The 23,008-nt window shown below is 47.4% G+C and overlaps 1 protein-coding gene across 4 annotated transcripts in view; it reads right to left on the bottom strand.

The window, feature by feature from the left end:
- Positions 1 to 6,153: 6,153 nt before the first annotated feature.
- The window catches only part of LOC124034101 (G protein-coupled receptor kinase 5-like), an 80,327-nt gene continuing 63,472 nt past the window's right edge, over positions 6,154 to 23,008 (bottom strand). For 3 of the 4 annotated variants that reach the window (XM_046346841.1, XM_046346843.1, XM_046346842.1), the window contains exons 2-16: positions 21,467 to 21,562; positions 21,132 to 21,244; positions 18,628 to 18,705; positions 16,954 to 17,051; positions 16,467 to 16,559; positions 14,734 to 14,797; positions 14,503 to 14,643; positions 13,686 to 13,876; positions 13,406 to 13,443; positions 13,197 to 13,286; positions 9,787 to 9,995; positions 8,841 to 8,978; positions 8,467 to 8,604; positions 8,172 to 8,303; positions 6,154 to 8,046 (exon numbers count right to left, since the gene is read on the bottom strand). In XM_046346841.1, coding sequence (XP_046202797.1) covers positions 7,963 to 8,046; positions 8,172 to 8,303; positions 8,467 to 8,604; positions 8,841 to 8,978; positions 9,787 to 9,995; positions 13,197 to 13,286; positions 13,406 to 13,443; positions 13,686 to 13,876; positions 14,503 to 14,643; positions 14,734 to 14,797; positions 16,467 to 16,559; positions 16,954 to 17,051; positions 18,628 to 18,705; positions 21,132 to 21,244; positions 21,467 to 21,562 — 1,703 coding nt within the window. In that variant the 3' untranslated portion in view covers positions 6,154 to 7,962. Of the gene's footprint in view, positions 8,047 to 8,171; positions 8,304 to 8,402; positions 8,605 to 8,840; positions 8,979 to 9,786; positions 9,996 to 13,196; positions 13,287 to 13,405; positions 13,444 to 13,685; positions 13,877 to 14,502; positions 14,644 to 14,733; positions 14,798 to 16,466; positions 16,560 to 16,953; positions 17,052 to 18,627; positions 18,706 to 21,131; positions 21,245 to 21,466; positions 21,563 to 23,008 lie in introns of all 4 variants that reach the window. The other variant, XR_006838519.1, reaches the window with a different exon arrangement.

The raw sequence follows: 23,008 nt of genomic DNA, 5'->3' as shown, positions 1-23,008 counted from the left end.
TTTGATGATACAGCAGTACCAATACAAGGATACAACATCTAGACGGAAACACTTATGGGGGAGGTGTTGCTGTATATATTTAGAGCCATACCCCTGTAATGCCAGCTAGCAGAAGACGCCCAACAGCCACTCCTGGGCTATAATACCCTTTTTGCCAACTGGCCCAGACCCACTTCTACTGCCGGTACGGGGCACGGAACCCCGCCGATCCTTCACGACTGGACTACCGACAAAATCTGCTGAAGGGGGTACTCAAACTGGCTCCGCGGCACTGCTAGCCGCGGCCCACTAATGTTAGCTGTCTAGAGCACACCGGACTGTTAGCTTAAGAGGCCCAGAGGACAAATTCTTGGCTTGGTTTACCACACAGAGCCCTGCTGATCCGTCTGCCGACATATTCAGCACGAGGGGGCCACAATAGACTTTCCTTCGTCGCGACGTCCTTCTAAGGCCTTTCTGCTAGCTGCTAGCCCCGACCCTCTAGCTTCCTGAAGCCACTCACTGGACTCCCATGATCACTCGGCTATGCATGCCTCTCCCTAACGTCAATATGCCTTGTCCATTGCGGTTTTGGCAAGTATTTATTGCCTTATTTCAGTAGCCTCTAGCCCTAGCCCTGCTTGAGCCTCTAGCCCTGCTCAATACGCCTTAGTGAACACTTTAATTCCACCTCCAACACATTCGGTGACATCATCTGGTTTAAATGATATTCCGAGAGACAATATCTCTTTCATCGTCACTCTTGTCTGTACATCATGCCTTGAATCTATTCTATCGTGCCCAGAAATCTGTTCCTTTAACTCTCTGTTCTGAACGTACTAGGCGACCAGTTATTTTAGCCTTTAGCCGTACCCTTATCATACTCCTCCTCTGTTCCTCTGGTGATGTGGAGGTTAACCCAGGCCCTGCAGTGCCTAGCTCCACTCCTATTCCCGAGGCTCTCTCATTTGTTGACTTCTGTAACCGTAAAAGCCTTGGTTTCATGCATGTTAACATTAGAAGCCTCCTCCCTAAGTTTGTTTGTTTTATGCACTTCCCTAGCACACTCTGCCAACCCGGAAGTCCTAGCCGTGTCTGAATCCTGGCTCAGGAAGACAACCAACAACCCTGAAATGTCCATCCCTAACTATAACATTTTCCGACAAGATAGAACTGCCAAAGGGGGCGGAACTCTGCAGAGATAGCCTGCAGAGTTCTGTCTTACTATCCAGGTCTGTACCCAAACAATTTGAGCTTCTAATTTTAAAAATCCACCTTTCCAGAAACAAGTCTCTCACCGTTGCCACTTGCTATAGGCCACCCTCTGCCCCCAGCTGTGCCCTGGACGCCATATGTGACACCATATGCCCTCCAAATATACCTCTGCTGTTTTCAACCAAGATCTCAGCGATCACTGCCTCATTGCCTGCATCCGTAATGGGTCTGTGGTCAAACGACCACCCCTCATCACTGTCAAACGCTCTCTAAATCACTTCAGCGAGCAGGCCTTCTAATCGACCTGGCCCGGGTGTCCTGGAAGGATATTGACCTCATCCCTTTAGTAAAGGATGCCTGGTCATTCTTTAAAAGTGCCTTCCTCACCATCTTAAATAAGCATGCCCCTTTCAAAAAATGTAGAACCAGGAACAGATATAGCCCTTGGTTCTCTCCAGACCTGACTGCCCTTGACCAACACAAAAACATCCTGTGGAGTTCTGCAGTAGCATCGAATAGCCCCCGTGATATGAAACTTTTCAGGGATGTTCGGAACCAATATACACAGGCAGTTAGGAAAGCTAAGGCTAGCTTTTTCAAGCAGAAATGTGTATCCTGTAGCACAAACTCAAAAAAGTTCTGAGACACTGTAAAGTCTGTGGAGAATAAGAGCACCTCCTCCCAGCTCCCCACTGCACTGAGGCTAGGAAACACTTGTCACCACCGATAAATCCACCATAATTTAACATTTCAATAAGCATTTCTCTACGGCTGGCCATGCTTTCCACCTGGCTACCCCTACCCCGGTCAACAGCCCTGCACTCCCCACAGCAACTCGCCCAAGCCTCCCCGATTTCTCCTTCACCCAAATCCAGATAGCTGATGTTCTGAAAAAGCTGCAAAATCTGGACCCCTACAAATCAGCCAGGCTAGACAATCTGGACCAAAATTGTTGCAACCCCTATCACTAGCCTGTTCAACCTCTCTTTCTGAGATTCCCAAAGATTGGAAAGCTGCAGCGGTCATCCCCCTTTTCAAAGGGGGAGACATTCTAGACCCAAACTGCTACAGACCTATATCTATCCTACCCTGCCTTTCTACGGTCCTCGAAAGCCAAGTTAACAAACAGATCACCGACCATTTCGATTCTCACCGTACCTTCTCCACTGTGTAATCTGATTTCCGAGCTGGTCATGGTCGCACCTCAGCCACGCTCAAGGTCTTAAATGATATCATTACCATCATCAATAAGAGACATTACTGTGCAGCCGTATTCATCGACCTGGCCAAGGCTTTCGACTTTATCAATCACCACATTCTTATTGGCAGACTCAACAGTCTTGGTTTCTCAAATGATTGCCTCGTCTGGTTTACCAACTACTTCTCTGATAGAGTTCATTGTGTCAAATCGGAGGGCCTGTTGTCCGGACCAGGGTTCAGTTCTCGGGCCGACTCTATTCTCTGTATACATCAATGATGTCACTCTTGCTGCTGGTGATTCTCTGATCCACCTCTACGCAGACGACACCATTCGGTATACTTCTGGCCCTTCATTGGACACTGTTTTAAAACTTCTTGGTGGCAGGGGGCAGTATTTTCCCATCCGGATGAAATGCATGCCCAAATTCAACTGCCTGCTACTCATCCCCAGATGATAAGATATGCATATAGATTTGGATGGAAAACACTCTGAAGTTTCTAAACCTGTTTGAATCATGTCTGTGAGTATAACATAACTTATGTAGCAGGCGAAACCCAGAGGAAAAAACATTCAGAATTATTTTTTTTGAGGTCACTCTCTTTTCAATGGGCTTTCAAGGGACCTTCTTGCAGTTCCTACCGCTTCCACTGGATGTCACCAGTCTTTAGAAATTGGTTGAGGTTTGTCCTTCAATTTTACTGTTTGTTAGAGGCACGTAACCAGAAAGGTTTGTTTTCTTCCTGTATTGAACACAGATCATCCCGTCTTCGATTTTAGCGATTATTTACATTAAAAAATAGCTAAAGTTGTATAACAAAAGTAGTTTGAAATGTTTTGGCAAAGTTTACAGGTAACTTTTGAGATATTTTGTATTCACGTTGCGCAAGTTGGAACCGGTGTTTATCTGGATCAAACGCGCCAAATAAATGTACATTTTGGATATATATCGACGGAATTAATCAAACAAAATGACCATTTGTGATGTTTATGGGACATATCGGAGTACCAACAGAAGAAGCTCGTCAAAGGTAAGGCATTTTTGAAATATGTTTTCAACATATTCAACAGCAGAAATTTGGCTTGTCACCTAAAACACTCATAAACTTCTACAGATGCACAATCGAGAGCATCCTGTCAGGCCGTATCACCGCCTGGTATGGCAACTGCTCCGCCCACAACCGTAAGGCTCTCCAGAGGGTAGTGAGATCTGCACAACACATCCCCGGGGGCAAGCTACCTGCCCTCCAGGACACCTACACCACCCAAGCCACTGCCTGTTCACCCTACTATCATCCAGAAGGCGAGGTCAGTACAGGTGCATCAAAGCTGGGACCGAGAGACTGAAAAACTGCTTTGATCTCAAGGCCATCAGACTGCTAAACAGCCATCACTAACGTTGAGTGGCTGCTGCCAACATACTGACTCAAATCTCTAGCCACTTTAATAAATAAAAATTGGATGTAATAAATGTATCACTAGTCACTTGAAACAATGCCACTTTACATAATGTTTACATACCCTAAATTACTCATCCCATATGTATATACTGTACTCTATACCATCTACTGCATCTTGCCTATGCCGTTCGGTCATCGCTCATCCATATATTTATATGTACATATTCTTATTAATTCCTTTACACTTGTGTGTGTAAAAGGTAGTTGTTGTGAAATTGTTAGGTTACTGCATGGTCGGAACTGGAAGCACAAGCATTTCACTATACTCGCATTAACATCTGCTAACCATGTGTATGTGACCAATACATTTTTATTTGATTTGTGGAATCTCCCCCCTCCCTTCCCCTCTCAGGGCTTGAGAGGGAGGGATACTGTTGTCCCCACCTTCGATCGCACCCGTGAAGTCGAGGGATTAATCCCGTTGTCAATTCGTCAAGACAGTGAGGGAAATGAATTGAGACTATCCATAATCTTGCCCAAACTGGGCTCGGTTGTGGGGAATTGGACCTCAGCCTTGGCTGGTGGCTCAGAGGTGAGAGGGGGGTCAGAGATGGAGGTACGTTTGAGCCTCCTTAAGCTCGGCCCGAATCCTTCCCCGCAATCCAGGAGCTGCAAATGCAAGAACGTGGGGTTTCGAGTGCATGGCCTGGCTCGTCCTGGGATGGCCATTGTAAAAAACAGGGCCTGCTAGTGTAGTAGCGGCTGTCATAAAAAACAACATGTGCGCCCGGTGGCTTACAATGGGAGGAGGCTAGCTCATAGCTACCAAGAGAGAGCATGGCACAGATCAATGAGACAGATATTACACCGGACCGGATGTAAAATGTGAAGCATCCGGTTGGCATTTCCACTCACTACCAATATGGTGGTGAGAGGAAGCCCTGTGGACTGCAGTGGGAGAAGATTTTGGCCTACATTCTGCTAATTTTCTCATCGATGAAGCACTTGATCTCAGTACAGTTTTCTGTTTCCAAATCTAACATCTGTTATGAACAGAGTGGAGTAAGTTTAGTAAACTTTAGGCTTTGCCAAAGTTTTAAAAATTGCATTGTTTAGGAGTGCAAGGGTGAATTTAGTTATGTCACACACACTTCACAGAGTTGGCGTTCACTAACAGAACATTTGCAAATACATGCTAGGACACGCCAATAGGCTCTCGCTAGCTCGTGCTTGGCTCTGCCTATCTTCTCGCTTGTTCTGCCCACTATGATTAATTTGCTCCCATTGGAAACAACAGGCTGTGGTCTATCTTGGGTTAGTTAGACTTCGGGCTGTTATCCTCCCACAACCTTAAAGCCGTCAACCTAAACTTTGCCGGTTTATTTAATACAAATGAGTGAATGTAGTTTAAACTAAACAAGAGGAGAGTGCTAGCAATGCTACAGTATGTGCAGGTAGAACTGCTAACTAGCATGGTTAGGTTAGTTATGGTTAGTTAGACTTCGGGCTGTTATCCTCCCACAACCTTAAAGCCGTCAACCTAAACTTTGCCGGTTTATTTAATACAAATGAGTGAATGTAGTTTAAACTAAACAAGAGGAGAGTGCTAGCAATGCTACAGTATGTGCAGGTAGAACTGCTAACTAGCATGGTTAGGTTAGTTATGGTTAGTTAGTCTTCGGGCTGTTATCCTCCCACAACCTTAACGTCGTCAGCCTAAACTTTGCCGGTTTATTTAATACAAATGAGTGAATGTAGGTTAAACTAAACAAGAGGAGAGTGCTAGCAATGCTACAGTATGTGTAGGTAGAACTGCTAACTAGCATGGTTAGGTTAGTTATGGTTAGTTAGTCTTCGGGCTGTTATCCTCCCACAACCTTAACGTCGTCAGCCTAAACTTTGCCGGTTTATTTAATACAAATGAGTGAATGTAGGTTAAACTAAACAGGAGGAGAGAGCTAGCAATGCTACAGTATGTTCAGGAAGAATTGCTAACTAGCATGGCTAGCTTGCTTTCCAACAAGCTAACCAAGTTATCTTAAGTCTTGCAGTGTGGGCTAACTAGGTCTCGATAGCGAGCCTTGTGACGCTAGCTACCACTGGAGACTGGTATAATTTTAGACAAATTCAACTCATAGCAAAATCGTTCCTTTCAATCAACCGTTCAAATGTATTTATACTGAATTTGGCCTGCTTTTGGATTACTATTATCTGGGACTATGAAACCGGCCCATAAAGTGAAAATGGTATCAATAATCTTGTGGAAATGTTATTATGAAACAAATGACTCTTGTATCGATCCATCCGTATGAGAATGCCCCGACTCTTGTATTTGCTACACAGACAGACATGAGACACAGATGGTACAGAGATGCTAAGGCAGCACAGGGTTTATTTATTCGGAGCTGCAGAGCACAGTGGGTTTGGCTTTACATTCTGTACACTCAGCACTGTAATGTACAACAATAGCAGGAAGAGATCCTCCCTCGTTCTCTCCTTTTCATCCTCCTTATCCTCTCTCTCTCTCTCTCACTTCCCAGCCTCCACCACCAGCCAAATACAGTGTGTGTGTGTGTCATAAAGAAACAAATCGATCATGAGAGAAACAAAGTGCAAACATTTGTGTGCGAGTCGTCTAGAAGATCAGGCTAAAGAGGAGGCACTTCTGATTTTCAATTTGTGAAATGATTTACAAATAAAATAATAACTGGCCAAGACTAAATGTGTAAGTTCAATTGTTTTCTGTAAATATTTAGTCTTCCTTAAAATAAGACATCAAATTCCAAAACCAGAGCTGTTCTTCCCTGTGGTTCGAGTGTGTTGGAAAGCTTCCCATTGTGAGGTGACATGTGGTCCCTTTACCAATTACTCTACCAGAGCCCTGGAACCTCAATAGTCTAACACGGCTTCCTCTCCTTTATCCGAACTGGATTGGTTAAAGCTCCTTTCCTGTAGAAAAAGGTCATATATCTTCCAGGATTCCTCACCTTTCCTTTAGGATCAGTGCAGCTGAAGAAAGGGAGGAGAGACCCCCCATTGAGACTATGGAGATGCACCCATGGTCGTGATGGCAACACAAACACAAAACAGCACTGGCTCAATGGATATTACAACATTTACATCACAGTAATATTACTTTAATGTCTGAGGTAAAACAATAACATCTGTACTGTAAAAACATCTTAATTGGTGTATAAATGGTGGCTTACTGGTTTGACAAATCTACTTAAGTCGCTCTGGATAAGAGCGTCTGCTAAATGACTTAAATGTAATGTAAATGTACTTTTTCTCAAGGTCAACAGGGCGCGGTGGTGCACTCTTTGGGAAAAGTGCAGAAAACAAGACAAGTATTGTGGTTACAATTCTAATAACACAGTTGTGTGTGTGCGTGGGGGGGGTAGGGGGGGGGGGCAGCCTGTTGTATGCAAACACATGTTTGATTGTGACTTAGGTGTAGCATAGCTGCTGCCTCAAGTTTAATATGTGATTGAATAAAGACCAGGCAAGTCCCCCTTCCTCCTCCAAAACGGATATGGCAACAATAACACAAATACATAACTGAACTATATCTTTGGCCTGAGGGTATACAAGGCAATAAGCACATTGTGTCTTGAGGTTGGTGATGTTGTTGGTTTCATGTACGTTTATAAGTGATTAGGGGAGAGGGAGGTGAAAAGGAGAAAGAGACAAAAAGAGAGAGGGGGAGGGGGGAAGAGAGGAATAAATGAACAGAGAGTGCATTTGAGTGTGAATGTGAATTTATGCAAATAATTTGATTTCTTTCAAAATAAAAAATAAACAGCAACAAAGACCCCATCTTGTATTTCCTGTGGTCTTTCTCAGACAGTGGATCCCCTGAATTAGCTAGTTTTTTCTTATTCATCAACACAGTCAGTGGCTCTTCACTACTCCAGCGATCCTGAAGGTAAGTGAAGTGTCTGAGCATTGTTTTCAAAACGTCTTTGCGTTATTGAAACGTCCCTCCAATAATTCCCCTTGGGTCCCAGGTCCGGGTCACGGTCAGCATTTCCCCTAGACTGACCATGGGCTTGGGTTGGGTGCCTCCGGAAGACTGACAGCTGGTCAGGCCAGGTGTAAACCAATCAGCAGTGAGAAGATCCTTCCGGCTCCTCCTCTGTCTGTGTGTGGTGCCACACAGAGCCATGGCCACTAGGGGGCAGAGTTTGACATGGAGTCCACTGAGTTCACACTGCAGGAAGACACGCGACTGTTGGCGATGGACACCTCGGGGTGCTGGAGGGTGGAGAGAGAGAGAAAGGGAGATTGTGTTATCTCAGTATCAGTGTGTGGATGTAACTGTGCAGTGTAAACTCTGTGTGAGACTGAGTATGTTGGTGTGTGTGTGTGTGTGTCCTCACATGTCTCCTGAAGATCCTGTCCAGCAGGCTGCGTCGGGGAGGCTCGGGGGGTGTGTTCCAGTCCAGATCTGGGGTTCTGGTCGCCTGGGGCCCGAACACATTCAGATCACTGAAACACTCTGTGTCTATCATCTATACACACAGAGACAGAGAAACAGAGAGATGGTGTAAGGACAGTATTTGACTGCCACTGACTGACAAGACCACCAATTATTCAGTCTTTCAGGTTACCTTGCAGACTACCTCTCAGAAGAGGCCAGAGGAGAGGGAAAGACGTCCCAGTTAGTTCACCCACCTCGTGCTGCCATGGGATGGACACACAGCCTGTAGAGAATTTGAAGTAGAAGTCGTTGTCGGTTTGGTCCAGATTTACTCCCTTGACTGTAGAGAACTGCTCAATGTCCAACACATCCTTACAGTACACCGCCCGGGGCTGAGAGAGAGAAGAAACGCACAGCGGGAAAGAGGGAGAAGAGGAAGAAGTATGAGAGTCTTCATTTGGAGTAGAGGTCATGATCCCTGGTCTAAATAACATATTCACCCATTCATGAATGTAACAGATTGAAACAATTGCAACAGTTTGTTGGTTCCAATATTAAAACACTTCCTGGTGTTGTTTCTAGAGCTGAAGCAGGACAAGAGTTGCCATCCTCCTCCTCCTCTACTTACATCAGGTACAAAGGAGGGCTCCTGGATGCCTGCCTCTAGTCTCTTAAAGTTGATGTTCCTGAAGAAGCAGTGAGCCTTCACCCCTGTTGACCCTTCCGTTGTACAGCCCAGCCTCTGCTTAGGATCTTTGGTCAACAGCTGGAGAGAGAGCGGGGCGAGCGCGAGACGGGGGGTGGCAGGAGAGAGCGAGAGCCGGACGGGGCGGGAGAGAGAGAGCAAGAGCAAGAGCGAGACCGGGTGAGAGAGAGAGGGAGACCGGGGGAGAGAGAGAGAGAGCGAGACCAGAGAGAGCGAGACAGGGTGGGAGAGAGAGCGGAACGTGGGGGGCAGGAGAGAGCGAGACGGGGGGCAGGAGAGAGCGAGACGGGGGCGGGAGAGAGCGAGACGGGGGCGGGAGAGAGCGAGACGGGGGCAGGAGAGAGCGAGAAGGGGGCAGGAGAGAGCGAGACGGGGGCGGGAGAGAGCGAGACGGGGCGGGAGAGAGCGAGACGGGGGGCGGGAGAGAGCGAGACGGGGGTGGGAGAGAGCGAAACGGGGGCGGGAGAGACCGAAACGGGGTGGGAGAGAGCGAAACGGGGGGGAGAGAGCGAAACGGGGGCGGGAGAGAGCGAAACGGGGGCGGGAGAGAGCGAAACGGGGGCGAGAGAGAGCGAAACGGGGGGCGGGAGAGGGCGAAACGGGGGCGGGAGAGAGCGAAACGGGGGCGGGAGAGAGCAAAACGGGGGCGGGAGAGAGCGAAAAGGGGGGCGGGAGAGAGGGAGACGGGGGCGGGAGAGAGCGAGATGAGGAGAGAGAGAGAATAGTGGGGGAGAAATGATAGAATGTACAGTCAGTCATTTTCAAATATCATGAGCTCAGCTACTCAGGGTGACTACCAAATACAGCGTGCAGTTCCTGATGACACTAACTAAGCCTACATCTTGTCAATCAATCAATGGGCTCTCACCACTCTACAGATGGCCTGGGTGTCCTCTGTAAACTTGTCGCTGTACTCCTCCTCTCCCTCCTGCACCCTCTTCTCCACTTCTTCCCTCTTCACTCGTTCTTTGCGTGCGCGGAAGGGTGAGCGTCCGGCGGTCATCTCGTAGATGAGACATCCCAGCCCCCACCAGTCTGGACTCATCCCATAGCGCTCGTTGTTGATCACCTCCGGAGCTACACACACAGCACAGTACAACAGGTTTAACGATAATATCTTAGTATGGTAAACAAATGTGTCAGGATTTTGTTTGATGATTATTGTATTCCATTTACATTTACATTTACATTTAAGTCATTTAGCAGACGCTCTTATCCAGAGCGACTTACAAATTGGTGCATTCACCTTATGACATCCAGTGGAACAGCCACTTTACAATAGTGCATCTACATATTTTAAGGGGGGGTGAGAAGGATTACTTTATCCTATCCTAGGTATTCCTTAAAGAGGTGGGGTTTCAGGTGTCTCCGGAAGGTGGTGATTGATTCCGCTGTCCTGGCGTCGTGAGGGAGTTTGTTCCACCATTGGGGAGCCAGAGCAGCGAACAGTTTTGACTGGGCTGAGCGGGAACTGTACTTCCTCAGTGGTAGGGAGGCGAGCAGGCCAGAGGTGGATGAACGCAGTGCCCTTATTTGGGTGTAGGGCCTGATCAGAGCCTGGAGGTACTGAGGTGCCGTTCCCCTCACAGCTCCGTAGGCAAGCACCATGGTCTTGTAGCGGATGCGAGCTTCAACTGGAAGCCAGTGGAGAGAGTGGAGGAGCGGGGTGACGGAGAGAACTTGGGAAGGTTGAACACCAGACGGGCTGCGGCGTTCTGGATGAGTTGTAGGGGTTTAATGGCACAGGCAGGGAGCCCCAACAGCGAGTTGCAGTAATCCAGACGGGAGATGACAAGTGCCTGGATTAGGACCTGTGCCGCTTCCTGTGTGAGGCAGGGTCGTACTCTGCGGATGTTGTAGAGCATGAACCTACAGGAACGGGCCACCGCCTTGATGTTAGTTGAGAACGACAGGGTGTTGTCCAGGATCACGCCAAGGTTCTTAGCGCTCTGGGAGGAGGACACAATGGAGTTGTCAACCGTGATGGCGAGATCATGGAACGGGCAGTCCTTCCCCGGGAGGAAGAGCAGCTCCGTCTTGCCGAAGTTCAGCTTGAGGTGGTGATCCGTCATCCACACTGATATGTCTGCCAGACATGCAGAGATGCGATTCGCCACCTGGTCATCAGAAGGGGGAAAGGAGAAGATTAATTGTGTGTCGTCTGCATAGCAATGATAGGAGAGACCATGTGAGGTTATGACAGAGCCAAGTGACTTGGTGTATAGCGAGAATAGGAGAGGGCCTAGAACAGAGCCCTGGGGACACCAGTGGTGAGAGCGCATGGTGAGGAGACAGATTCTCGCCACGCCACCTGGTAGGAGCGACCTGTCAGGTAGGACGCAATCCAAGCGTGGGCCACGCCGGAGATGCCCAACTCGGAGAGGGTGGAGAGGAGGATCTGATGGTTCACAGTATCGAAGGCAGCCGATAGGTCTAGAAGGATGAGAGCAGAGGAGAGAGAGTTAGCTTTAGCGGTGCGGAGCGCCTCCGTGATACAGAGAAGAGCAGTCTCAGTTGAATGACTAGTCTTGAAACCTGACTGATTTGGATCAAGAAGGTCATTCTGAGAGAGATAGCGGGAGAGCTGACCAAGGACGGCACGTTCAAGAGTTTTGGAGAGAAAAGAAAGAAGGGATACTGGTCTGTAGTTGTTGACATCGGAGGGATCGAGTGTAGGTTTTTTCAGAAGGGGTGCAACTCTCGCTCTCTTGAAGACGGAAGGGACGTAGCCAGCGGTCAGGGATAAGTTGATGAGCGAGGTGAGGTAAGGGAGAAGGTCTCCGGAAATGGTCTGGAGAAGAGAGGAGGGGATAGGGTCAAGCGGGCAGGTTGTTGGGCGGCCGGCCGTCACAAGACGCGAGATTTCATCTGGAGAGAGAGGGGAGAAAGAGGTCAGAGCACAGGGTAGGGCACTGTGAGCAGAACCAGCGGTGTCGTTTGACTTAGCAAACGAGGATCGGATGTCGTCGACCTTCTTTTCAAAATGGTTGACGAAGTCATCTGCAGAGAGGGAGGAGGGGGGGGGAGGAGGATTCAGGAGGGAGGAGAAGGTGGCAAAGAGCTTCCTAGGGTTAGAGGCAGATGCTTGGAATTTAGAGTGGTAGAAAGTGGCTTTAGCAGCAGAGACAGAGGAGGAAAATGTAGAGAGGAGGGAGTGAAAGGATGCCAGGTCCGCAGGGAGGCGAGTTTTTCCTCCATTTCCGCTCGGCTGCCCGGAGCCCTGTTCTGTGAGCTCGCAATGAGTCGTCAAGCCACGGAGCGGGAGGGGAGGACCGAGCCGGCCTGGAAGATAGGGGACATAGAGAGTCAAAGGATGCAGAAAGGGAGGAGAGGAGGGTTGAGGAGGCAGAATCAGGAGATAGGTTGGAGAAGGTTTGAGCAGAGGGAAGAGATGATAGGATGGAAGAGGAGAGAGTAGCGGGGGAGAGAGAGCGAAGGTTGGGACGGCGCGATACCATCCGAGTAGGGGCAGTGTGGGAAGTGTTGGATGAGAGCGAGAGGGAAAAGGATACAAGGTAGTGGTCGGAGACTTGGAGGGGAGTTGCAATGAGGTTAGTGGAAAAACAGCATCTAGTAAAGATGAGGTCGAGCGTATTGCCTGCCTTGTGAGTAGGGGGAAGGTGAGAGGGTGAGGTCAAAAGAGGAGAGGAGTGGAAAGAAGGAGGCAGAGAGGAATGAGTCAAAGGTAGACGTGGGGAGGTTAAAGTCGCCCAGAACTGTGAGAGGTGAGCCATCCTCAGGAAAGGAGCTTATCAAGGCATCAAGCTCATTGATGAACTCTCCGAGGGGACCTGGAGGGCGATAAATGATAAGGATGTTAAGCTTGAAAGGGCTGGTAACTGTGACAGCATGAAATTCAAAGGAGGCGATAGACAGATGGGTAAGGGGAGAAAGAGAGAATGACCACTTGGGAGAGATAAGGATCCCGATGCCACCACCCCGCTGACCAGAAGCTCTCGGGGTGTGCGAGAACACGTGGGCGGACGAAGAGAGAGCAGTAGGAGTAGCAGTGTTATCTGTGGTGATCCATGTTTCTGTCAGTGCCAAGAAGTCGAGGAACTGGAGGGAGGCATAGGCTGAGATGAACTCTGCCTTGTTGGCTGCAGATCGGCAGTTCCAGAGGCTACCGGAGACCTGGAACTCCACGTGGGTCGTGCGCGCTGGGATCACCAGATTAGGGTGGCAGCGGCCACGCGGTGTGGAGCGTATTCCGATGCATTAGAAATGAGAAATTAATTTTAATGTGTGGTAATAACATATGAAGGTAAGGTGGCTTACCCATGTAACCCACTGTTCCCACTCTGCCTCGTATGGGGTCCCCTTCAGGCACTTTGATGGCCAGGCCCAGATCTGAGATCCGGATGTGTCCTATGGCACAGGGGCAGAGAGTTCAGGGGTCAAAGATCAGTCCTATTTAACAGAGCCTCAGAGTTCAAATGTCCTAATCCCAGTAGTTAGGCTACAGTACAGTAGTAAGGGCAACTCACCATTATCATCTAATAGAATATTCTCTGGTTTTAAATCCCTGAAGAAAAAAAAAATGTTAATTTGGGGCATTTGACATTGGGACTAAAACCAATACATCATGTGATGACATCATGTGATCTCGGGAGACATTTGTATAGTGAATGACAATCAGAAGAATCCACTGCTAATTTTGCGAAAGGTTGGAGTAGGTAGTTGCCCCCATCTGATCCTAGATCTGTTGCAATGTGAACCTAGATCTGTGTTAAGGGAAACTGAGGTGCTATGATAACAAGCTGCCACCTGTAGACGATCGATTCCTGGTGTAGGTGGTCCAGGCCGCAGCAGATCTGGGCAGCATAGAACTGGACCCTTTCCTTCTCAAAACCTGGAGTCCCCATGCTGTAGATGTGGAACTTCAGATCCCCTCCATTCATTAAGGTCAGCACCAGACACAGAGCATCTTTGGTCTCATAGGCATATGCTAAACTCACCTATAGAGATTGATGAAAGAGAGATTGATATGAGAGAGACAGAGAGAGCGATTGGCGATCGAGAGATTGATGATCGAGCGAGAGAGACTGACGAGAGAGAGAGAGAGAGCGAGCGAGCGAGCGACTGACGAGAAAGGGAGAGAGACTGACGAGAGCGAGAGACTGACGAGAGAGAAGGAGAGAGAGACTGACGAGAGAAAGACTGATGAGAGAGAGTGAGAGAGAGAGAGAGACTGATGAGAGAGAGTGAGAGAGAGAGAGAGAGAGAGACTGATGAGAGAGACTGACGAGAGAGAAGGAGAGAGAGAGACTGACGAGAGAGAGAGAGAGAGAGAGAGAGAGAGAGAGAGAGAGAGAGAGAGAGAGAGAGAGAGAGAGAGAGAGAGAGAGAGAGAGAGAGAAAGAGAGAGAGATAGAGAGAGAGAGAGAGAGAGAGAGAGAGAGAGAGAGAGAGAGAGAGAGAGAGAGAGAGAGAGAGAGAGAGAGAGAGAGAGAGAGAGAGAGAGAGAGAGAGAGAGAGAGAGAGAGAGAGAGAGAGAGAGAGAGAGAGAGCGAAAGAGAATAAAGTGAAAGCGTGTGGACATGTATTGTGTGGTCATGTATCCAAATAATAGGAAGAGACTCACAACAAATCTGCTGTTGACCTTCTCTAGTATTTGTTTCTCATTAAGGGCCATGGACTCTCCTTTCCTCTTCTTAATTCTCTTCTTCTCCAGCTTCTTGCAGGCATACATCTTCCCTGTGGCTCGCACCTGGCACGCACACACCTGAGAGAACACAAAGTACTATATAATAGGCCAGTTCATCTCACACACACAATTCTCTAATAATTCTCAAAATGGAAAATTGTGCCTCACCTCTCCGAATCCTCCCTTCCCCAGTACTCTGTACTGTCGAAACGTGTCTTTAGTTATTGGCTGTCTGAAAACACATCTCACAGTAAATAACAGTACCAGGCACAGAGCTAGAGAGTCTCTGCACATAGGGGGTGGGGTGCTCTCGAGGGGCCCTTCTGACCAAATCAATTAAATTCATAGCTGATATGGCCTATGATAAACGCAAATTAGGCATCATCACTAGGGTCGTTAACAGTTAGTCTGCAAAACATGTTTTTACCTGTCACGGTTACCGGTCTAGCTATAGGTCAATTAGCATAACTAAATTGGAGCGTGTGTATTTTCATTCGTTTGTCATGCATCTTATTTTATGAGACGCGCACCGCATACTAGAGCCCTGTACGGGCATCAATTTATAGCCCTACCCATAGGCCCCTACCCTACCCAGGCCCGATCGCTTCTGACAAATTTAAGGCCCGGCCCGGAATGAGAAGCAACTTCCTCCAGTAGTAAATCCATTAGCTGCTTCTCTCTGTCCATCACTCGCTCCCTGCTCACTCTGCACGTGTTCTGCTCATGGTGGCTCCAAGTCTGTGAGTATCCATAGCAACGGCTCCACTCGGGCCGCTCTGCTGAGGCCGCAGTTCAGCCGTCAACGGATATTATTATCTCCCGTCTTATATTTGACGAGGTTGAAGCGCTTCTGACACCACGTTGTGATCTTAGTCAGATATGACTCTATTGCGTAGCAGAGCACGAGCACATAGGTCAGCAAAATGCTTTTTTTGTTGTTAGTGATCAATTTAGTGATACCCTGCCCGGCCCTAACCCGACGAGCCCGGCCCGGGTCGGGTAACAGAGCTCTCTACCGCATATAGAGCCTAGTTTGAGCACGCAGCGACAGCTCACACTCGCAGCTCCTCAAACATGTTCTTATGAAGCCCCGTCAATGCACAACATTTCTACATGGAATCGCGGGTGATCACAGAGTGTTGATGTCCACTGATAGAGGATCCCAGCTACCTTATTTATTTCTCAACTCAGAGATTGGAACTTATTTGGCCAACCATCTGAGCTGTAGGGCAGTCTGCATGTTGAAAACAGGTGCTTCATTGTTTGCAATATGGATGTTTTACTTCATAGCCTATTGATTAAAAAAAAAGTGGCCAAAATCCAAACTTAGAAATGGGAATGATTCGTCAAGATGCCATTGAAACCAGCATTTCTCTCCTGTTCCATTTCGTTTCCACATCAACTTTCTTTCGCGGTCCAGAAGCCAGAAGGCACAGCCCTACTCATATTAGCAAACCTTCCTAGTAAGGTATCTTTAGATTCTTCCCTCTGTCACATGCAACCGCTCGCAGCAGAATGCGCTTTAGAATCTGTTTTTCCCTCGAATTGCTTCCTGTCCCAGGCCAGCGGGCCCCTCAAGGGGGTATAGCGACAGACAGTTTTCCTCTCAGAAATCATTGCACACGCGATAGAACAACATTGTATGTACTGGGATTTTGTTTACCACCATGCTGGATGCTCATTTCCTCGTAAAAATAACAAAAGCGCCTGGGATGGACGGTGACGCTGTTGTGCCTATCGCGGCTCTCAGCTTTAAAGAAAGCTTTTACTTTGCTTTGTGGTAGGCGTGGTGTGTGGTCCCTACGCCGGTCGCACTCGTGGCCCCCCAAGCTAGCACCGTGCCATTCAATGATCACTAAAATCAATTGTTTCTGTTAGATTTAGTTTAAGCAGCACATTACCTCTCCAGCATCTTCCACTGTAGGAAACGGTCAAAGTACATGCTGTTTTGGTAGTCAGAGAAGGGAGCTCGTCTCAGGTAGTCATGGAGAGCCCTGAAGAACAGAAAGGTTAAAGCCCTGAGGCGACAGACAACAGCTTCAGTTGCAGTAAGAGGGAAGCCAGCTGATGGTCCAGTGTGTTTGCGCTTTAGCCAACTCCTCTCCGTGTTCCTTCATTGTCTTATGCAACCTCATCCCCAGTCTCTTGCACACATTGCATATACACCTGCTACACCAACCACTTCCTTTCTCCCACTGTTACCAGTGTGCTAATGAAAGTCACGTTTGACGCTTCGAAAATGCCAGCAACTTGATAGAAATGATAGGAGAGTTGGCTTCCGCACATGGAGTACGGGACGAGGCTAGCGATAAGCTAAGGTCAAGCTGTTTCTTCAGAAGAATATCATAGTTGACAAAAAGGAGAGAGACCAAAGAAAGATTCCCTTACTTGCGACAGTCACTGAAGATCTCCTTGCAGGGGTGAAGTTCCAGGTTCTCTCTACACTGCTCAGCAAGGCTCTCTGCTGCCTCCACACACTCTGACGACTACACAGGCACACGCGCACGCACACACACACACAGTCACACACACAGTCACAGTCACACACACACACAGGAATTAGTGTGGTAGGCCTGATCACTGACGACGATGAGGTCGAAGAGGTCAGTGACCTGGCAGTGTGTTGCCAGGACCGCAACCTCTCCCTCAATGTCAGCAAGACAAAGGGGCTGATCGTGGACTACAAGAAACGGAGGGCCCGAGCACGCCCCCAACTATATCGACTGGGCTGTAGTGGAGGAGGTCGAGAGCTTCAAGTTCCTCTGTATCCACATCACTAAGGGATTAACATGGTACACACACACACACACAGTCGTGAAGTAGGCACGATAATGCCTCTTCCCCCTCAAGAAGCTGAAAAGATTTGGCACGGACCCTCAGCTCCTCAAAAAGTTCTACAGCTGTAAAGCATCTTGACTGGCTGTATCACCGCCAGGTATGGTAACTGCTTGGCAGCCGACCGCAGGGCACTACAGAGGGTAGTGTATATGGCCCAGTACATTACTGGGGGTTAAGCTCTCTGCCATCCAGGACCTCTATACCAGGCGGTGTCAAAGGAAGGACCTAAAAATGGTCAAAGACTCCAGCCACCCAAGTCATACATTGTTCTCTCTGCTACCGCATGGCAAGCGGTGCCGATGCACCAAGTTTGGAACCAACAGGAACCCGAACATCTCCTACCCCAAGCCATAAGATTGCTAAATAGTACCCAAACTATCTGCATTGAACCCCCCATTTTCACTAACTCTTTTAAATCAAGAGGGGGGGGGGGTTCAATGCGAATAGTCTGGGTTGCCATTAGATAAGATGTTCAGGAGTGTTATGGCTTGGGGGTAGAAGCTGTTTAGAAGCCTCTTGGACCTAGACTTGGCGCTCCAGTAATGCTTGCCGTGCAGTAGCAGAGAGAACAGTCTATGACTAGGGTGGCTGGAGTCTTTGACTATATTTAGGGCCTTGCTCTGACACATACAGTGGGGCAAACAAGTATTTAATCAGCTACCAATTGTGCAAGTTCTCCCACTTAAAAATATGAGAGAGGCCTGTAATTTTCATCATAGGTACACCAACTATGACAAACACAATGGAAGAAAAAAACTGACTGGATCTGCAATAGGTAAGCAGCTTGGTTTGAAGAAATCAACTGTGGGAGCAATTATTAGGAAATGGAAGACATACAAGACCACTGACCACTTTCTAATTTTGTCTGTCATAGTTGATGGAAATTACAGGCCTCTCTCATATTTTAAAGTGGGAGAACTTGCACAATTGGTGGCTGACTAAATACTTTTTTTCACAGCGACTCGGTACTGGTACCCCGTGCATATAGCCAAGTTATCGTTACTCGTTGTGGATTCATTCCTTGTGTTATTATGTTTCTATTACTTTTTAAAGGTTCTCTCTGTATTGTTGGGAAAGGCATGTAAGTAATCATTTCACTGTTAGTCTACTCCTGTTGCTGGAAGCATGTGACAAATACAATTTGACGAACAAACATGTTATATTGCTCTAACAGTTGTTTCACCCATCTACATTCATCGATCCTCCCACAAAGACTTCACTCACCTGTTTAGTGAGGAACTTCCCAATAATTTCGCCTCCTCTGCTTTTCCGTTTCTCATCAGGCGCCAGCTCATAGTCATCCTAAAGAACACGGCGTCATTATACACTTACAGCACATCATAATATAACAATAGCGCCGAATAACATTTGCTTAATGCAAATCGTAATATACTGCCCGGCATAATTCAACCAATGGAATAGTCCCAAAAGTGCAAACCGCAATCCAACTGGCATCCTGGGTATGCAAATCTAGTATTTGAAAGAAAACGCATACTATTTTGACCCAGGTGCGACTGGACATTCAATACTATTCCATTATCAGGGGCAATGTATGGACGAGATCATGTTTTGAATGACATTATTGTGTGGCTACCAGTGTTGTGGAAACATGCAGCATGCGACTAGACCAGCATAGTGTGGACTGCCTTGAGTTGAAATGATCAGTCATTATCTATATCCTTAGCAGCTACAGTATTTATCAGCCAGGAGTGAGAGAGCACGGAGCGGTATAGCATTGCCAGGGGTCGTGGCATAGCCTGTTAATCCTTCACTCCCTGATCATTCTCTCACCTCTCTATCCCCATTAGCATTCCACTACACCCGCAATAACACCTTCTAAATATGTGTATTTGACCAATAGAATTTGATTTGATTTGATTTAGCCTGTCGCACGCTTCCCAGTCAAAACAGTTTGCGCATATATTATGATGAAAGCTTGTGACATTTTTGTTCGTTTTGGTGTTTGTCTGTTTGTTTTTAGGCTGTTCGAGTACACAACATAGATTTTTACGATATAGTCCATTTTTACTTTGTGGCTGGGGTGACAAGTGGATGAAGTGTTTGTTGTCATTCAACGAGAGACTACCAGCTTTCATGCAATTTCTTCACTTGAGAATCACTGCTCCAAACATTTTAGGTAGATGTAAAATTGCGTGACTAAAAACGTTGAAATTGATTACAGATTTCTTGATTTATCTTAGATTTTTGTTGGACTATTTTGAGGAAGGTCTGTCCCTCGCACGCCTTGCGTACAAACGTGTGTCGCCTAGCTGAGTTCTGCTAGGATCAAACCATGTTCTCTCCACTAGCCCACCTGACCTGAAACACACAAACACCTCTTTAACCCACAAAGACACTCTCTCTCTCTCTGACACACACGCTGCCTGGGACCCCATATGTGACCCTATGTTGCCTGGCAACCACAGTCAACACGGCAGGATTCCTTGAGGTCCTTTAGTGTCACAGTGTGTCAGACCAGCGTCACCAGATCCCCCCCCGACACACACACCTAGAGTTTCTCTCCTGACCCTGGCTGTGGCCCACTATAGTGGTCTACTCTGCTCTGAGACACAGACAGACAGAGAAAGAAAGGCGTTGGGTGAAAAGGCCATACTTCTGCCATTAGATCTGTTTCTCTGGCCTGTGTGTGTAAGACTTTCCTAGTTAAATAAAGGTTAAATAAAAATAGATAAATAAATAAAAAGTCTGCCAAAAGGCCAACGGGGCGTCTCCATTTCCCTTCGGCTAACCCCTTCGGCTAACAATTGGGTGGCTTATTCTGTGTGTGTGTGTGTGTGTGTATGTGTGTGTGCGTGCATTTGATTCTTACAATGCAGTATCTTGCCAACAATAGCAAGTCAAAATTCGGCAGCAATCACACATACACCCCTCCCTCCTGCACTGTCGTCAGAGGAAACACAGGGACCCCCAGGCGCATTCCTTCTGCTGTTACATCTCTCCCTCTCTCTCTAGCTACTGTGCTCTCTTCACTAACACCCTCGTTTATACATTAGAAGCACATGGACACACTCACAAAAAAATACAACACACAAACTTTCCTTTGGACATTGATCCTACCCGTCCATCAATTTAGCAACTTTCCAAATGGCCCAACATGAGTATTTGGGTGATGGAAGCTAGATATCTAATTTCATTATTTTCACAGGTTCACTCTCATAAAATCTTCAATTACCCTCAGATCTTTCTCCAAAAATGCATCTGCAGCTGACCCATTGTTGTTGGTGCACATATGTGGCGAGGGTAGTTTCCCTCAGAGTGTGATGGTCATTTTTAGGTTGGTGGGAAGGGGTGAAAACGGGAGGGGGTCTGACCAGAAACAATCCTCTCATTCTGTCAAGTCACATGCCTACGGTGATATTTTGGGCTTTACTCAAAATACTTAAATGTGTCATGTGCGAGGCATTCCGTCTAGACACAAGTTAACGGGGGAGACGGTTCGGGGGTTACTATTGGCTTCTGGTTACTATTGGCATTTGATTCGGAATGTTTCATCTCTGACGATTAGAGGCATTTTCACATTGAAAACCTGTAATCTGGGACACTGTGTCTAGACAGAGTAAAGGGAGGAGGCTGCTATTATAATCACTACTCAATTTGATTGTAATCTCTCAGTCAACTGAACATGATTCGTGCTGTTTGGATGACTGTTTAATCCAAGTGATGCATTTAGAAGTGTGTGTGTGTGTGTGTGTGTGTGTGTGTGTTACCATGGCGTCCAGTAGGTGGATGCATCGCAGCAATTCAGGTCTGGTCTCACAGTACAGGCGGAACAGCAGTCTGCCGATGGGCTGCTTCTCACACAGGCTCATGTAGTCCCGATCTGCCAGAAACACACACAAACTAGTATCTGGGCCTATCTGTAGAAATAACACACACATTTGGAAAGACCCAGGCACGTTTACAAACACTTACAATACATTAACAGCACAACACACATGTAATACTTGCACCCACACACAGCCGTTTGTTTTACTATCCTTGTGGGGACTTCTGGTCCCGACTAGGATAGTAAAACTAAAAACACACACCAACAGTAATATACCGATGCTGTTGCCCAGCTCAGTGCACTGGCTGATGTGGGGGAAGCGAAGGATCTCCTTCCATTTCTTACTCCTCCCTTTCCGCTTCCCTCCTCCACCTACAGAGAGAGAGGGAGAAAAGAAGGGATGAGTGGATGATAGGAACAAGCCATTTCAGAGAGGCACAAACACACACGGAAACAGTATGTGTGAAAGGAGAGCGAGAGAGAGAGAGAGAGAGAGAGAGAGAGAGAGAGAGAGAGAGAGAGAGAGAGAGAGAGAGAGAGAGAGAGAGAGAGAGAGCTCTGCAACTGACAAATTAGTTCAGCTCAAACTCTTGAGTGTGTACATGTATCATTTTTACATAACGTCTCAGCTTCTCTTTAAATCCCTTCTCTCTTCTCTCTTTTTATTCCTCCGGTTTCTTTTCTTCCTCTGTGTCATGCTCCGGGGGAATGTGGCCATCCCGAAGCAGAACAGTGTGGGTGTATGTGTGTAACAGAGAATACATCCCGGGCCAGTCCGATTCCCATCGGAACACAGAGCTTGGCCAAAGCATATTCTATAATACTGAATAACCATGCATATATTCCCAGCACACACACTCATCAATATCAGAAGATGAGCCATGTTTGATCCTGAAGTGTTGATAATGATCAATAGGTTTCCCCTTCCCTTTCTCACACTCAGGATGCCTTAACAATGAGAGAGATGGAGAGAGAGAGAGATGGAGAGAGAGAGAGAGAGAGAGAGAGAGAGAGAGAGAGAGAGAGAGAGAGAGAGAGAGCGAAAGCTACATCTTTAAGCAATAATCGAGGAATGCTCCAACAAGGACGTCATGTGTTTGCCTCTCACTGTGTGTGTGAATGTTTTAGCAGCTTTCACATCCCTTCCCCTTTTACCGAACCCCAACTCTCTCTCACACACTGACTGCTGCCACAGACCTTCTCCTCAGGCCTCTGTCTGGCCTGGGTTACATAATGGCCATGCCTCCTCCCATCCCACCTCACTGATCTGACATTGACTGGATAGGTGAAAGCTATGTAGTGGAATCCTTGCAGAGGGAAGCCTTTCAGGAACAACTCTGAGGCATAACTAGGGCCCAGAGATTTTCCTGGTTGGGTCACATCATCCCCAACCATGGGATATAATGGAGATATAACTCCAACAAGTTAAACCTATTACTGAATTATTAACCCTGACCTTAAACATTCTAAAATGATGATTGGGTATTAGCAACAGTAACTGGGACACTTTATTTTGTTACTTTATTTATTTATTTTTAATTTGGGGGGGGGGTGTTATTTATATATATATTTTCTCACCAATTTAATATGCAATTGGTAGTTAGTCTTGTCCCATCACTGCAACTCCCGTGCGAACAACTGAAGGTCGAGAGCCGTGCGTCCTCCGAAACAAAACCCAGCCAAGCCGCACTGCTTCTTGACACAACGCCTGCTTAACCCGGTAGACAGCCACACCAATGTGTCAGAGGAAACACCTGGCGACCGGGTCAGCGTACATTGCGCCCGGCCCGCCACAGGAGTCGCTAGACAAGAACATCC

This window comes from Oncorhynchus gorbuscha, linkage group LG04 (genome assembly GCF_021184085.1).
Source record: "Oncorhynchus gorbuscha isolate QuinsamMale2020 ecotype Even-year linkage group LG04, OgorEven_v1.0, whole genome shotgun sequence".
Classification (NCBI taxonomy): domain Eukaryota; kingdom Metazoa; phylum Chordata; class Actinopteri; order Salmoniformes; family Salmonidae; genus Oncorhynchus; species Oncorhynchus gorbuscha.
This window is presented reverse-complemented; position numbering and strand designations above follow the sequence as displayed.